Here is a 13,649-nt window from a genome sequence, read left to right as displayed (position 1 = left end):
ATCAATAATTTTGTTAAGGATCTTTTTCTTTGAAAAAGAATTCAATTCAATTATTGATATGATGATCACATACTATTAAGGTAATACTAAGATTCAACTGATAGCGGTTTAATTATCAAAGTCGTAAATTTGTGTAAACGACCCACCTCTGGTAATCATGGCGACAGCCGGAACGAAACTGATTTCGCGAACTTACAAATTTTGCAGTATTTTTATAATTAGACGTTGTATATCATCCAAAACTCATATCCCACGATTCAAAAGCAATGTGAAATTAAAAGAACCATTTTACAACATTACAAAACTAACTGGAACAAAATTTTCGGCCCCAAAAGCCCTTTTGACCGGCACGACTTTGGGATTAGGCTGCTATTTATTACGCAATAGTGTACTTTTCGCATTTAGTTCAGATGATGGTCGTGGCAGTGACAATTGTAAGTATAATTTTGGTCATAAAACCAAGTCTTACAGTTCTCCCTATTGTAATTTGTTGAATTTTTCTGTACAACTATTCAGTGATTGCATCAGACAAAGTTTTGAACCCAAGTCAAAGTGGTCTGACATGTAAGCATGTACAAGACAAAGCTGTTCTTACATATATCCATGAGCCAGAGAAACCATAAATTATGCAGCGCATTGGACATGTATGAAAATCATATTAGTCTTAGAAAGAATAGTATCATAATGGTAGCCTTACACGTTTGGCTTATTGGGATGACTTATTTTATGATCTGCTATTTTATAGTTGTCATCTCTCTAAGCCTTACCTGTATCTGCATTTTACTGTTAGGAAGCGAAGACAAAAAGTCCAAAAGTCGTAAATATTGGTCAGACTTCCCTTGCCTCCTAATTAAACTCAATTCATAATTTCATGTGAACTTAATGGATTGAAGATACTCATAATTTAAATAAAAACTAAATCTTTGGAATTTTATGTGACAGGTGCAGGAGTATCTCCCCGACATGTTTCAATACCAGCGGATGCCTATGCACTAAATGAAGAAACAAACCAAAATATACATTAAAAAATGTCAGGAGGCATTTTTATGTTAATGTCAACTGAATTCTTGGAGTGTAATCATTACAAATTTCATTGTAATGTACAGAAAATGTTCAATGGATTTCATTGGTATTTCTAACTTATCGCAGATAAGGTTGGACGGGCAGGACAGCGACAGTCAATTTTTCCCTGGTTCCAAACGTCCTATTATTGGACTACATGGAAGGATGTTAGAGCTGTCAATTAACCTATCATTTTCGACAGCTTTATCTGTGAATAATGTTTAGAAGTCACGTGAAAAAGGTTTGAAAGCTGATGAATGTTTGTAATTTTGTTTCTCTAGTCTTGAAAAGATTTTGCTTTTTTATAATTACAATAACAACTGGGTAACAATGACAATAAGGCAAAGCCTCAAGTAGCTCAGTAATAGGTTTTGTAAAAATTATTTAACAACAACTTTCATTCTCAGAAATAGTGAAATTCAGAACCTATTCACTGAAACGGAAGTTTACATTTAGTGTCATAAATACCTGTTACAGCAATATACATCACTTTGCAAATTTACGGAATGTTTGTTTTGTGAAGTATTTCTATTCGCGTGTTCTCGTACTGCTTAATTAAGTGCATTATGCGCTACTCTACTGCTACATAGTGTGTTATTGGTGAATTTATAAAGTATTTTCAGTTCTGTGTTTAATGTGTTAGTTAACGATAATACCGCTTAGTATTGAAGTTGATGTTTTAAATAGAGAAACAACTAATAATAATAGTTTTTTTTCAATTTTCTTGCAGTGATCTCCATTTACCTAGAGAATTCTGAAGTTGAGGAGCAACTCCTGCATGCAGTTTGATTTATCTTAAAACGTCTGAACATCAAAATTAGAGAAAGTTTTGGAATCTTAGTATTGCAATGGTTACAGAGAGACTGGTATTGTGTTAAAATTCTCAACTTTTTAAACAAATTATTAGCTGCATTTTATTGAAAATGTGATATTCACTTAATTAACTCTCATTCTCACTTTGATATTATTGTCTCAAAGTTGACTTTAGATATCACATGCACTGCAAAACTGTTTGAATTTCGCAGGAAGGATACATGTATTGAGTACTGTATTCTTACGTAAGACAGAATTCCTGGAGTTTCAGTTCAGAATCTTGTCCCAGTTATATTAAGACAAAGAGTATAAATATGATTTATAATTCTTTGATAGGCAAAAAGATTATGCTTTTTTCCTGGTTTAAACTGTCTTAAGGAAGAAAATGTTAACTTCATAGTTGAAACAGTGTTCACATAGATTTATATTACTGGCAAAGGGTAATGTGATACACATAAAAGTCAGCTTAATTGAATTTGTGTTTTACAAGAAAATGTCTAATTAATTAATTAGTTGTACATTTTATTGTTCTTCAGCTGATAGACTTCTGATAGCAGTGAAAAATGGTGACAACTACTCTATAAGAAGGTAAATTACACCCTTTTAGTACCTGGAATTTAATAAGTAATGATGCTAAGTTGACATTTACCTGTTTTGAGTAAACATAATTTTATTATATAGACATTAAATATATGTGTTTTATGAAAAAAGTAAACCATTATCTCTATTCTATTATCCCCTGACAGACCTACTTATGGACTGGGGGCTATATTTGGCTCTGCTATAGAGAATTTTATACAGGCCTTTGGTATGAAAAACCTTCAGTGATACTGATAGCTCTAGTTCAATTTGCGGATGCACAGTACGTGTATCACACTAAAGTCTTGTTGGTGTAGATTAAACCCCTACTTGCACTTGCCAGAATAATCATGATTCTTATTAGATATCTATTTTAACTTTGGATTTATTTCATGATTTATTGAGACATTTTTATTACAGTATCATTAACAGTGGAGTTGATATTAACAAGCGGCATTTACTTGGCTGGACAGCTCTCCATGTGGCGGCTATAAACGGAAATGTCAAGTAAGTACCCTGAAATTAATAGCACTGTCAGTTAGTTTGTTTGCATGTTAATTGAAATCACTTTGTACCTCAGCTATATGTAGAACTCAAACACTTCAAGGGATTCAAATCAAACTTTACTCAAATATGGAGCATGACAAGAAAGTATTATGCAAGATGGTCTTTACATCCCATGTTAAGGTCAAAGGCAAGGTCACTGACCCTAAACCTGTTTAGAAGCAAGTTTGCTTTTCCAAATACATTTCTTGATATATACTAGAAATATGAATGAAAAACAACAATGCTTTTTCAGTTCAGCTTTCTTTTTTGTCTGACAGTGATATAATGCAGGCTACTTATTCTTAAGAAACTTGAGAATGGGTTAAAGTGATGCCAGTTTCCCTTTGGAATGATAACTCATTTTATACATTATACTGCAAAATGTTTTTAGCTCACCTGTCACAAAGCGACAAGGTGAGCTTTTGTGATTGTGCGGTGTCTGTCGTCCGTCGTCCGTCCGTGCGTCCGTCCGTAAACTTTTGCTTGTGACCACTCTAGAGGTCACATTTTTCATGGGATCTTTATGAAAGTTGGTCAGAATGTTCATCTTGGTGATATCTAGGTCAAGTTCGAAACTGGGTCACGTGCCATCAAAAACTAGGTCAGTAGGTCTAAAAATAGAAAAACCTTGTGACCTCTCTAGAGGCCATATATTTCACAAGATCTTCATGAAAATTGGTCAGAATGTTCACCTTGATGATATCTAGGTCAAGTTTTAAACTGGGTCACGTTCCGTCAAAAACTAGGTCAGTAGGTCTAAAAATAGAAAAACCTTGTGACCTCTCTAGAGGCCATATATTTCACAAGATCTTCATGAAAGTTGGTCAGAATGTTCACCTTGATGATATCTAGGTCAAGGTCGAAACTGGGTCACGTGCCGTCAAAAACTAGGTCAGTAGGTCAAATAATAGAAAAACCTTGTGACCTCTCTAGAGGCCATATTTTTCATGGGATCTGTATGAAAATTGGTCTGAATGTTTATCTTGATGATATCTAGATCAAGTTCGAAACTGGGTCACGTGCGGTCAAAAACTAGGTCAGTAGGGCTAAAAATAGAAAAACCTTGTGACCTCTCTAGAGGCCATATATTTCATGAGATCTTCATGAAAATTGGTCAGAATGTTCATCTTGATGATATCTAGGTCAAGTTCGAAAGTGGGTCACGTGCCATCAAAAACTAGGTCAGTAGGTCAAATAATAGAAAATCCTTGTGACCTCTCTAGAGGCCATATTTTTCATGGGATCTGTATGAAAGTTGGTCAGAATGTTCATTTTGATGATATCTAGGTCAAGTTCGAAAGTGGGTCACGTGCCATCAAAAACTAGGTCAGTAGGTCAAATAATAGAAAAACCTTGTGACCTCTCTAAAGGCCATATTTTTCATGGGATCTGTATGAAAATTGGTCTGAATGTTCATCTTGATGATATCTAGGTCAAGTTCGAAACAGGGTCATGTGCGGTCAAAAACTGGGTCAGTAGGTCTAAAAATAGAAAAACCTTGTGACCTCTCTAGAGGCCATACTTGTGAATGGATCTCCATAAAAATTGGTCAGAATGTTCACCTTGATGATATCTAGGTCAAGTTTGAAACTGGGTCATGTGCCGTAAAAAACTAGGTCAGTAGGTCAAATAATAAAAAAACCTTGTGACCTCTCTAGAGGCCATACTTTTCATGGGATATGTATGAAAGTTGGTCTGAATGTTCATCTTGATGATATCTAGGTCAAGTTTGAAACTGGGTCAACTGCTATCAAAAACTAGGTCAGTAGGTCTAAAATTATTAAAATCTTTTGACCTCTCTAGAGGCCATATTTTTCAATGGATCTTCATGAAAATTGATCTGAATATTCACCTTGATGATATCTAGGTCAGTTTTGAAACTGGGTCACGTGCGGTCAAAAACTAGGCCAGTAGGTATAAAAATAGAAAAACCTTGTAACCTCTCTAGAGGCCATATTTTTCATGAGATCTTCATGAAAATTAGTGAGAATGTTCACCTTGATGATATCTATGTAAAGTTCAAAACAGGGTCACGTACCTTCGAAAACTAGGTCAATAGGTCAAATAATAGAAAAACCTTGTGACCTCTCTAGAGACCATATTTTTCAATGGATCTTCATGAAAATTGGTCAGAATTTTTATCTTGATAATATCTAGGTCAAGTTCAAAACTGGGTCACATGAGCTCAAAAACTAGGTCACTATGTCAAATAATAAAAAAAACGACGTCATACTCAAAACTGGGTCATGTGGGAAGAGGTGAGCGATTCAGGACCATCATGGTCCTCTTGTTCGATATGTGTAATATCACTTTTTTCATTTTGTGAATACATGTTTCTGTATATCTTTGAATAAAATTTGGATTAATTATATTTCAGTGCTATAAAACAATTATTAGAGGCTGGTGCAGATCCTAATATTGGAGATGAATTCAGCACTATCAACCAAGTGTCCAGAGAAAAAGAGATACACCCGATTCATGGTTAGCTTTGTACATGTAATATAATACAGTGTAACTGCTCAAGAGTGATCACCACTAGGAAGTCTAAAATGAGTTTGTTGTACATAAGTTGTTGTTACAGGGATGTTAACATACTACCATTTTCATTAAATTGGAAAGAAAGACTCTCAGTCGTTATAGAGAGGTGTTTGCTCCCATCCAGCTGGTTTACAGAGGGGTACCTGGGGTCTTCCTCCACCATTAAAGCTGGAAAGTCGCCATATGACCTATAATTGTGTTGGTCAACATTAAACCCAACAAACAGGTGCTTGCTCTGCAGAGATGTCATTAACAGAGGTTGTGCTGTATAGTAAATGAAGTAACTTGTGTAAACATTTGTACTAGGAAATTGCTTGTACCTGTTCACTGAACTTATATAATACTAAAACGCTGTATAATGAAAACCTTATTGCTTCAAAATAGGTTCAGTTACAGTAAAATTAATATCCCAATCAAGTATGGAATTTTTAACCATCATTAATTATTCTAGGAAAGCCCACTTATAATTATGTAACCTCTTCATAAAAAAGTTATGATTCATGGAAATTTTAATTCTGTACATGGAATGCTGTGATTTATATGAAGGTTTATTTTTTCTGTAAATGAAATTCAGTGCCGCAAGTTAATGATTCTTGTAAATGTTTGTTCCGTACTCGGAATTCAGTGTGGCAAGTTTATGATTCTTGTAAACGTTTGTTCCGTACTCGGAATTCAGTGTGGCAAGTTAATGATTCTTGTAAATGTTTGTTCCGTACTCGGAATTCAGTGTGGCAAGTTTAAGATTCTTGTAAATATCTGTTTCGTACACGAAATTCAGTGCCGCAAGTTAATGATTCTTGTAAATGTTTGTTCCGTACACGAAATTCAGTGCCACAAGTTAGTGATTCTTGTAAAATTTAATGTAAATGTTGTTCCACACACGAAATTCGGTGCAGCAAGTTAATGATTCTTGTAAATGTATGTTCCATACACAGAATTCAGTGCCGCAAGTTAATGATTCTTGTAAATGTTTGTTCCATACACGGAATTTAGTGCTGCAAGTTATTGATTCTTGTAAATGTTTGTTCCATACACGAAATTCAGTGCTGCAAGTTATTGATTCTTGTAAATGTTTGTTCCGTACACAAAATTCGTTGCCGCAAGTTTATGATTCTTGTAAATGTTTGTTCCGTACTCGGAATTCAGTGTGGCAAGTTAATGATTCTTGTAAATGTTTGTTCCATACTCGGAATTCATTGTGGTAAGTTTATGATTCTTGTAAATATCTGTTTCGTACATGAAATTCAGTGCCGCAAGTTAATGATTCTTGTAAATGTTTGTTCCGTACACGAAATTCAGTGCCACAAGTTAGTGATTCTTGTAAAATTTAATGTAAATGTTGTTCCACACACGAAATTCGGTGCAGCAAGTTAATGATTCTTGTAAATGTATGTTCCATACACAGAATTAAGTGCCGCAAGGTAATGATTGTTGTAAATGTTTGTTCCGTACACGAAATTCAGTGCTGCAAGTTATTGATTCTTGTAAATGTTTGTTCTGTACACGAAATTCGGTGCCGCAAGTTAATGATTCTTGTAAATGTTTGTTCCTTACACAATATTCAGTGCTGCAAGTTAATGATTCTTGTAAATGTTTGTTCCGTACATGAAATTCAGTGCCACAAGTTAGTGATTCTTGTAAAATTTAATGTAAATGATGTTCCACACACGAAATTCGGTGCAGCAAGTTAATGATTCTTGTAAATGTATGTTCCATACACAGAATTAAGTGCCGCAAGTTAATGATTGTTGTAAATGTTTGTTCCGTACACGAAATTCAGTGCTGCAAGTTATTGATTCTTGTAAATGTTTGTTCTGTACACGAAATTCGGTGCCGCAAGTTAATGATTCTTGTAAATGTTTGTTCCTTACACAATATTCAGTGCTGCAAGTTAATGATTCTTGTAAATGTTTGTTCTGTACATGAAATTCGGTGCCGCAAGTTAATGATTCTTGTAAAAGTACACAAGGGACTTGGTATATATTCTAAAGTTATTTTTCAGTGCACAGATCAAGAGAAGAACAGTTTAGTTCAAGATTACGAGCCAATGCTAACTGCAAGGGCTGTACAGCACTACATTATGCTGCTCTCATTGATAATGGAGAAATTATCAAACTCTTGCTTGATGCAGGTATATATGTAATTAGACTATATGATAAATGCTTTAACATATTTTAATGTCCATTAATGAGAAGCTGGTCTAGTTTTAAAGGAAATTTTGGAATTTGAAGTTTCCCTTAAGATATGTTGAGATATGGATGTTTGCTGTGTGTAAATAAGTGATACTGTATGACCCAGGGAGCACTCAACCACTCAGTCTGAGCAATGTGTTAGAATTTTATGATAGTGGTTCAGATTTTTCCATGTGGCTCCTAAAATTAAGCTTTTGTCTTATGTGAATTTCTAATTATGTTACTTTTGCACTGAAAGAGACTCAAAAAATATTTTTGCCTTTGTAACCCCTGTTTCTACAATGCATTAATTAATGGACATTTGTCTGTATGATACTATTTTAGGTTGTATTTTATAATCTTTTGTGTGGGCTCATGTGTTATGTCTCATGGACACAGTTCTAGTAATTGTTTAGTGGCTAGGTCCTAGTATTTCAGTTTAGTGGACTTGGAAACCATTGCCATAGAATGTAAGTGCTCTGAAGTGAACATGATGTTACATGATATTGACTGACATCATGTAGTTATTTTTGTCGAGCCTGCTTGCGGTGAGCTCGATATAGACGTCACTTCTGGCGGGTCAGTGTATGTGCGTGCGTGCGTCCGTCCGATTTTGTCTGGACCATAACTTTGACATGCATGGACCAATCTTGTTTATATTTGGCATGATTGTTTACCTCATTGAGAAGGCATGTCATGCGCAAACCCCGTATTCCTATCTCAAAGGTCAAGGTCACAGTTGGAGGTCAAAGGTCATATTAAAGTTTGTCCGGAGCATTTCTTCTTCATGCATGGTGGGATTTTGATGTAACTTGGCATGAATGTTCACCATTATGGGATTGAGTGTCAGCGCAAGAACCAGGTCCCTAGGTCTAAGGGCAAGGTCACACTTGACAGTTGGCAGGCTCGACATTCTGCCCATGGGCATACTTGTATATGCTCAGTACCAGTAACAATATATATGTTGTGAAAACATTATTACATGAGATGGACTATTTTTATTGGACTGCATAGTTCCTTATAACTAGTCAACAAAATTAAATCCAAACAGACCAGTCAAATTTCCATTTACTACATCTACACATGTATAAAATTCATGAGTTCATGACCTTACAAAAAAGCATTTTGGCTTAAACTGTGAATGCTTAAGCCCTGCAAATTGTATGATTTTACAATGTGCTGTCTTGAAATTTGTTTCGTTTGTAGGAGCAGACCCAACAATCGAGAATGTGAATGGACATAAACCAGAAATGTATGCAAAGAATCCAGAGATTAAACAGTTACTAGTCAACAGTGAGAAAAATGTAATTTTTGTAAAAGATTCAAATTGAGAGTTTTTATATAATACACATTAAATTGTAACCATATAGAAGTAGCCAATCGATAATTGCACAAAAATATCTGTAAAAAATAAAATGATTTTGCAGTAAGGCCATTGCGGCATAAAAAGTAAATATGAGCCGTGCCATGAGAAAACCAACATAGTGGGTTTGCTACCAGCATGGATCCAGACCAGCCTGCGCATCCGCGCAGTCTGGTCAGGATCCATACTGTTCGCTTTTAAAGCCTATTGGAATTGGAGAAACTGTTAGCAAACAGAATGGATCCTGACCAGACTGCGCGGATGCGCAGGCTGGTCTGGATCCATGCTGGTCGCAAACCCACTGTTGGTTTTCTCATGGCACGGCTCATATTTAGATTCTCATTGAGATTTTTGAAAAAAGATGAGATGGGTGGCCATCATTACTTATTTTGTGCAGCAGTATGCAGTTATAGTGTACCATTATCTGGATATGAAATAGCCAGAATACCTTTTCTATTTTTTACCAGTGAAAATAACATTGGTTACGAATAGTGCTAGGGATGGATAGGGCTAAGAATTTTAAAAATTATTTTCTGTTACCTTTGGTTTATTATATGCCCTAAGTGGGTGTATTATGTTATGACTCCAATGTCTGTCTGTCCATGCCTTAGCAATTTCTTGTCTGCTCTGTAACTCTTGACTTCTTGGCATACTTTCATGTGTATATTGCGCTGCATTGCGATGCTCTTGTTGTATTTTGGATAAATTTGATACTATTTCTGAGTTTTCTACCATTAAGAGAAGATTTGCTCTGGTTGATTTTTAGCTCACCTGAGCCAAAGGCTCATGGTGAGCTTTTGTGACTGCTCAATGTCCGGCGTCCGGCCGTCAACATTTTCTAAAAAAAATCTTCTTCTTGAAAACCTCTTGGCAGAATTTCACCAAACTTCACAGGAATGATCCTTTGATGGCCCCCTTTCAAAATTATTCAAAGAATTGAATTCCATGCAGAACTCTGGTTGCCATGGCAACCAAAAGGAAATTTTTACAAATCTTCTTGTCCAAAACCGCATGGCATATAGCCTTACTATTTAGATTGTGACATAATCTAATGGTCCTCTATTTAAATTGTTCAAATTATGCCCCTGGGGTGAAAAGAGGCCCCACCCCGGGGGTCACATGTTTTACATAGACTTATATAGGAAAAAAATTAAAAAATCTTCTTATCTAAAACCACAGGACCTAGGCCTTTGATATTTGGTATGAAGCATCGCCTTGTAGTCCTCTACCAAAATTGTTCAAATTGTAACCGTGGGGTGAAAAGAGGCCCTGCCCTGGGGGGTCTCAAGTTTTACATAGACTTATATAGGAAAAACTTAAAAAATCTTCTTGCCTGAAACTGCAAGGCTTAGGCTTTTGATATTTGTTATGTTGCATTGCCTTGTGGTCCTCTACCAAAATTTTTCAAATTATGCCCCTGGGTTGAAAAGAGGCCCTGCCCTGGGGGTCCCAAATTTAACATAGACTTATATAGGGGAAAAAATCTTTTTTTCTGAAAGTTCAAGGCCTAGGCCTTTGATGTTTAGTTTGTAGCATTGCCTAGTGGATCTCTAACAAGATTGTTCAAATTATGCCCCTGGTGTGAAAGAGGCCCCGCCCTGGGGTCACTTGTTATATGAGTTATATAGGAATAAATACTTCCAAAAATTATCAGATCATATTTCCTAGACTGTTTAATTATAATTACCTGATGATTGAGCTATAAGGGGTCACTTGACTGTGACCTTGACCTACTGACCTACTTTCTTGTTTTTTAAGTTACAGCCTTGAAATTTGGATGACATGTACAGTTTTGCACACTGATTTTAAAACTGACTTTCAGTGACCATGAATGTGACCTACTGACCTACTTTCTAATTTTCTTTAGCATCAGTTTGCCATTTTAAACATGTGGCTCTTATTACTCATGTGAGCGATTCAGGGTCATCATGACCATCTTGTTTCAAACATCATGGCCAAGTGGTTAAAGTAGCTGACCGGATCACTTTCCTCTTACTGATGAAGGTTTGAAACCTCATTTGGGGTGTAGAATTTCATGTTCGGGAGCCATCTGTTTGTCTTACGAAAGGTCTGTGGTTCAACCCAGGTGCCTGCTAGTGCCTGAAACAATGCCTGGAGGGGCATCTGGGGGTCTGCCTCCACAGTGATGATCAATCAAAAGTTAGAAAAGTCACCATATGACCTGAATTGTGTTGTTGAGCTAAAATCTATACCAAAATAAGAAAAAAACTTGTGGGGACTTTCACATCAGACTTTTTCTTAAAAAAGTAATGACTGACTTGACGTGGTTTAAGCTTAATGGTTTTAGTCAGTGACAGTCCTGTATGACTGAGTTGTTGATGTGCTTGCTTCACAAGTGAATGGTCATGAGTTTAAACTTCACAGGAAGTTGGGCTCTCCATATAAATTACTAATAGTATTTTGTATGCGTCTTTAAACAGATTTTTTATTTCTGGCACAGTGTACCTTACACATTAAAGAACTAAGGAATGCTCCAGAATTGGAAGGTCTTGCTCTGTCTTCAGAAAGCCTAAAATTGATAACATTCTCGAAGGGGAATCACCCTTATTGACATGTGGTGGGGACTATAAATAAAAACAAACAAGTTTAGTTGGTGTTCTTAGTCATACTGTCTCTTGGAACATTTGTTCCATTTTTGCCTTCTGACATTGTATTTTGTAGTTAACCCCTGTTAAGTTATGGGATATATATGTTATATTTGGATGTGTTTATATTTCAGTATAAGGCTGAGCAGGAGAAACTAGCAGCTGAGGAGAGAAGAAGATATCCATTAGAACAGAGGTTAAAGGAGCACATAATTGGTCAGGAGGGAGCAATAAATATGGTCGCCTCAGGTAAGTATTTTATGGTTAAGGATACTTTAGTTATAAAGCAGATTAGGTGCAGTGGTTATCAAATTGAGTGTTAGGACATCTCAGTATAAGATTGATCAGGAGAAACTAGCAGCTGAGAAGGAAACAAGGGATCTCCTTGGGTAAATTTTCTTTGCTTGTATTTTCTGCATTTCCAGATACAACTGTGAGAAATTTGAATATGTAAATATGATGAATATTCTAATTTTTTTTCAAGTATCTGTACTCTGTTAATATTACTTTCAGCTATACGTCGTAAAGAGAATGGTTGGTATGACGAGGACCACCCACTTGTCTTCTTGTTCCTTGGATCTTCTGGTATAGGTATGTATGTATGTATGTATGATAGTTTCTTTTTCTTTTGACTCTCAAGTGTAAATTTGTATGAAGCTTAACTTGTAATGATACCTTTGTTCCTCAAGGCATACAGTTTTGAAGGGTACATGCATATAGAAGCAGTTGTACAAAGGCTAAATAAAACTTGTGTGTATGCAGGCAGTGTTTATCATAGAAGTGTTTATTGTAGCTATTTTGCTTTCTAAATAGGAAAGACAGAGCTGGCTAAACAAGTTGCTAGGTACTTACACAAAGATTTAAAAAAGGTTAGTCAGTTCCTCATATTGCTTTATTGTTTCAGTAAAACTTGTAATTATGTGTGTAAATGTAACTACCCTAAAACCTTAAATAGTTTCCTTGCATTCTTTTTGCAAGAATGAACTAGTATTTAAATTCTTATGCCCTCCAGGTGTTTGGATTTGAAGTCTGCTACTTTTATCTTATCTCGAATTTATTTGCATTTCCGATGGGTTCAACAAGTCTTTCCTTAGAGACCAAATGTTTGTGTAGCAGTGTTAAGTATAATGGATAGGTTAACTAACACTTTGTTTACAAAACATATTGTTTTTACACTTGAACATTTACAGCAATGTATACATAAAATGCCTACAAAGCAATGGAGTCACTGTTAATTTGAAATTCAATTACCACTGATGTAATATATAATTTGATTAGCTTTCACTTGTGTCTTGAAAATCTCACATGTAGGTGGAGCTTGAATTATGTCATTGACCAATATTCATATTATGTTGACACACTTATAATGTGTCAACAGCCAGATTATTGGTAATGAGTTGATGTGAATAAAACGAAAGCTGGTGACTTGTATGTCACTTTGATGTTAAATATGAGTGAAGTCAGCTGCATAACATCTCTAGTATTTTTTTGTTATTTTCAGGGATTTATTCGACTTGATATGTCAGAATACCAAGAAAAACATGAGGTAAACTAAAATATAATAAAAAATCACATGATAATGTTTTGTATGCCTTAGAATATTCTTAGTTCTGTGTGACAAAGCTTTAATTACATGTACAGTTGAATCTCTGTATCGCAAATTCCAAAGTACATTTTACATCAAGATAATTGGAACTTGATTTAAAAATGAATTGAAACTTTGGAAAATAGTTTTTGTTCAATATATCTGGCTTAAAATAGATGATAATGACAGATGTAAATTTGAAATTTCACATTATCGTGCGGGAAAATTGCTGCCCCTGTGGTAAGGCAACTTTTTCTTCACTGAGTTTAATGCTGTGAAATTTTATTGTTTAGCCTGCTGGGGGCAAGTGATTTTCCTTTTGCAACCAGTGCAGACCGAGACCAGCCTGCACATCCATGCAGCCTGATCATAGTCTGCACTTTTTG

At 35.5% G+C, this 13,649-nt stretch overlaps 1 protein-coding gene across 1 annotated transcript in view; it reads left to right on the top strand.

Moving 5' to 3' along the window:
* The first annotated feature begins 143 nt into the window (after window positions 1-143).
* LOC123556988 (caseinolytic peptidase B protein homolog) overlaps window positions 144-13,649 on the top strand; it is a 38,703-nt gene continuing 25,197 nt past the window's right edge. The window contains exons 1-10 of the mRNA XM_053543296.1: window positions 144-434; window positions 2,412-2,463; window positions 2,875-2,961; window positions 5,378-5,481; window positions 7,541-7,669; window positions 8,916-9,013; window positions 11,813-11,927; window positions 12,192-12,269; window positions 12,492-12,547; window positions 13,180-13,224. Coding sequence (XP_053399271.1) covers window positions 158-434; window positions 2,412-2,463; window positions 2,875-2,961; window positions 5,378-5,481; window positions 7,541-7,669; window positions 8,916-9,013; window positions 11,813-11,927; window positions 12,192-12,269; window positions 12,492-12,547; window positions 13,180-13,224 — 1,041 coding nt within the window. The 5' untranslated portion in view covers window positions 144-157. The remainder of the gene's footprint in view (window positions 435-2,411; window positions 2,464-2,874; window positions 2,962-5,377; window positions 5,482-7,540; window positions 7,670-8,915; window positions 9,014-11,812; window positions 11,928-12,191; window positions 12,270-12,491; window positions 12,548-13,179; window positions 13,225-13,649) is intronic.

Source organism: Mercenaria mercenaria, chromosome 5, assembly GCF_021730395.1.
Source record: "Mercenaria mercenaria strain notata chromosome 5, MADL_Memer_1, whole genome shotgun sequence".
NCBI lineage: Eukaryota > Metazoa > Mollusca > Bivalvia > Venerida > Veneridae > Mercenaria > Mercenaria mercenaria.
Note: the sequence above shows the minus strand (reverse complement) of the source record. Positions and strands in the feature narration are given on the sequence as shown.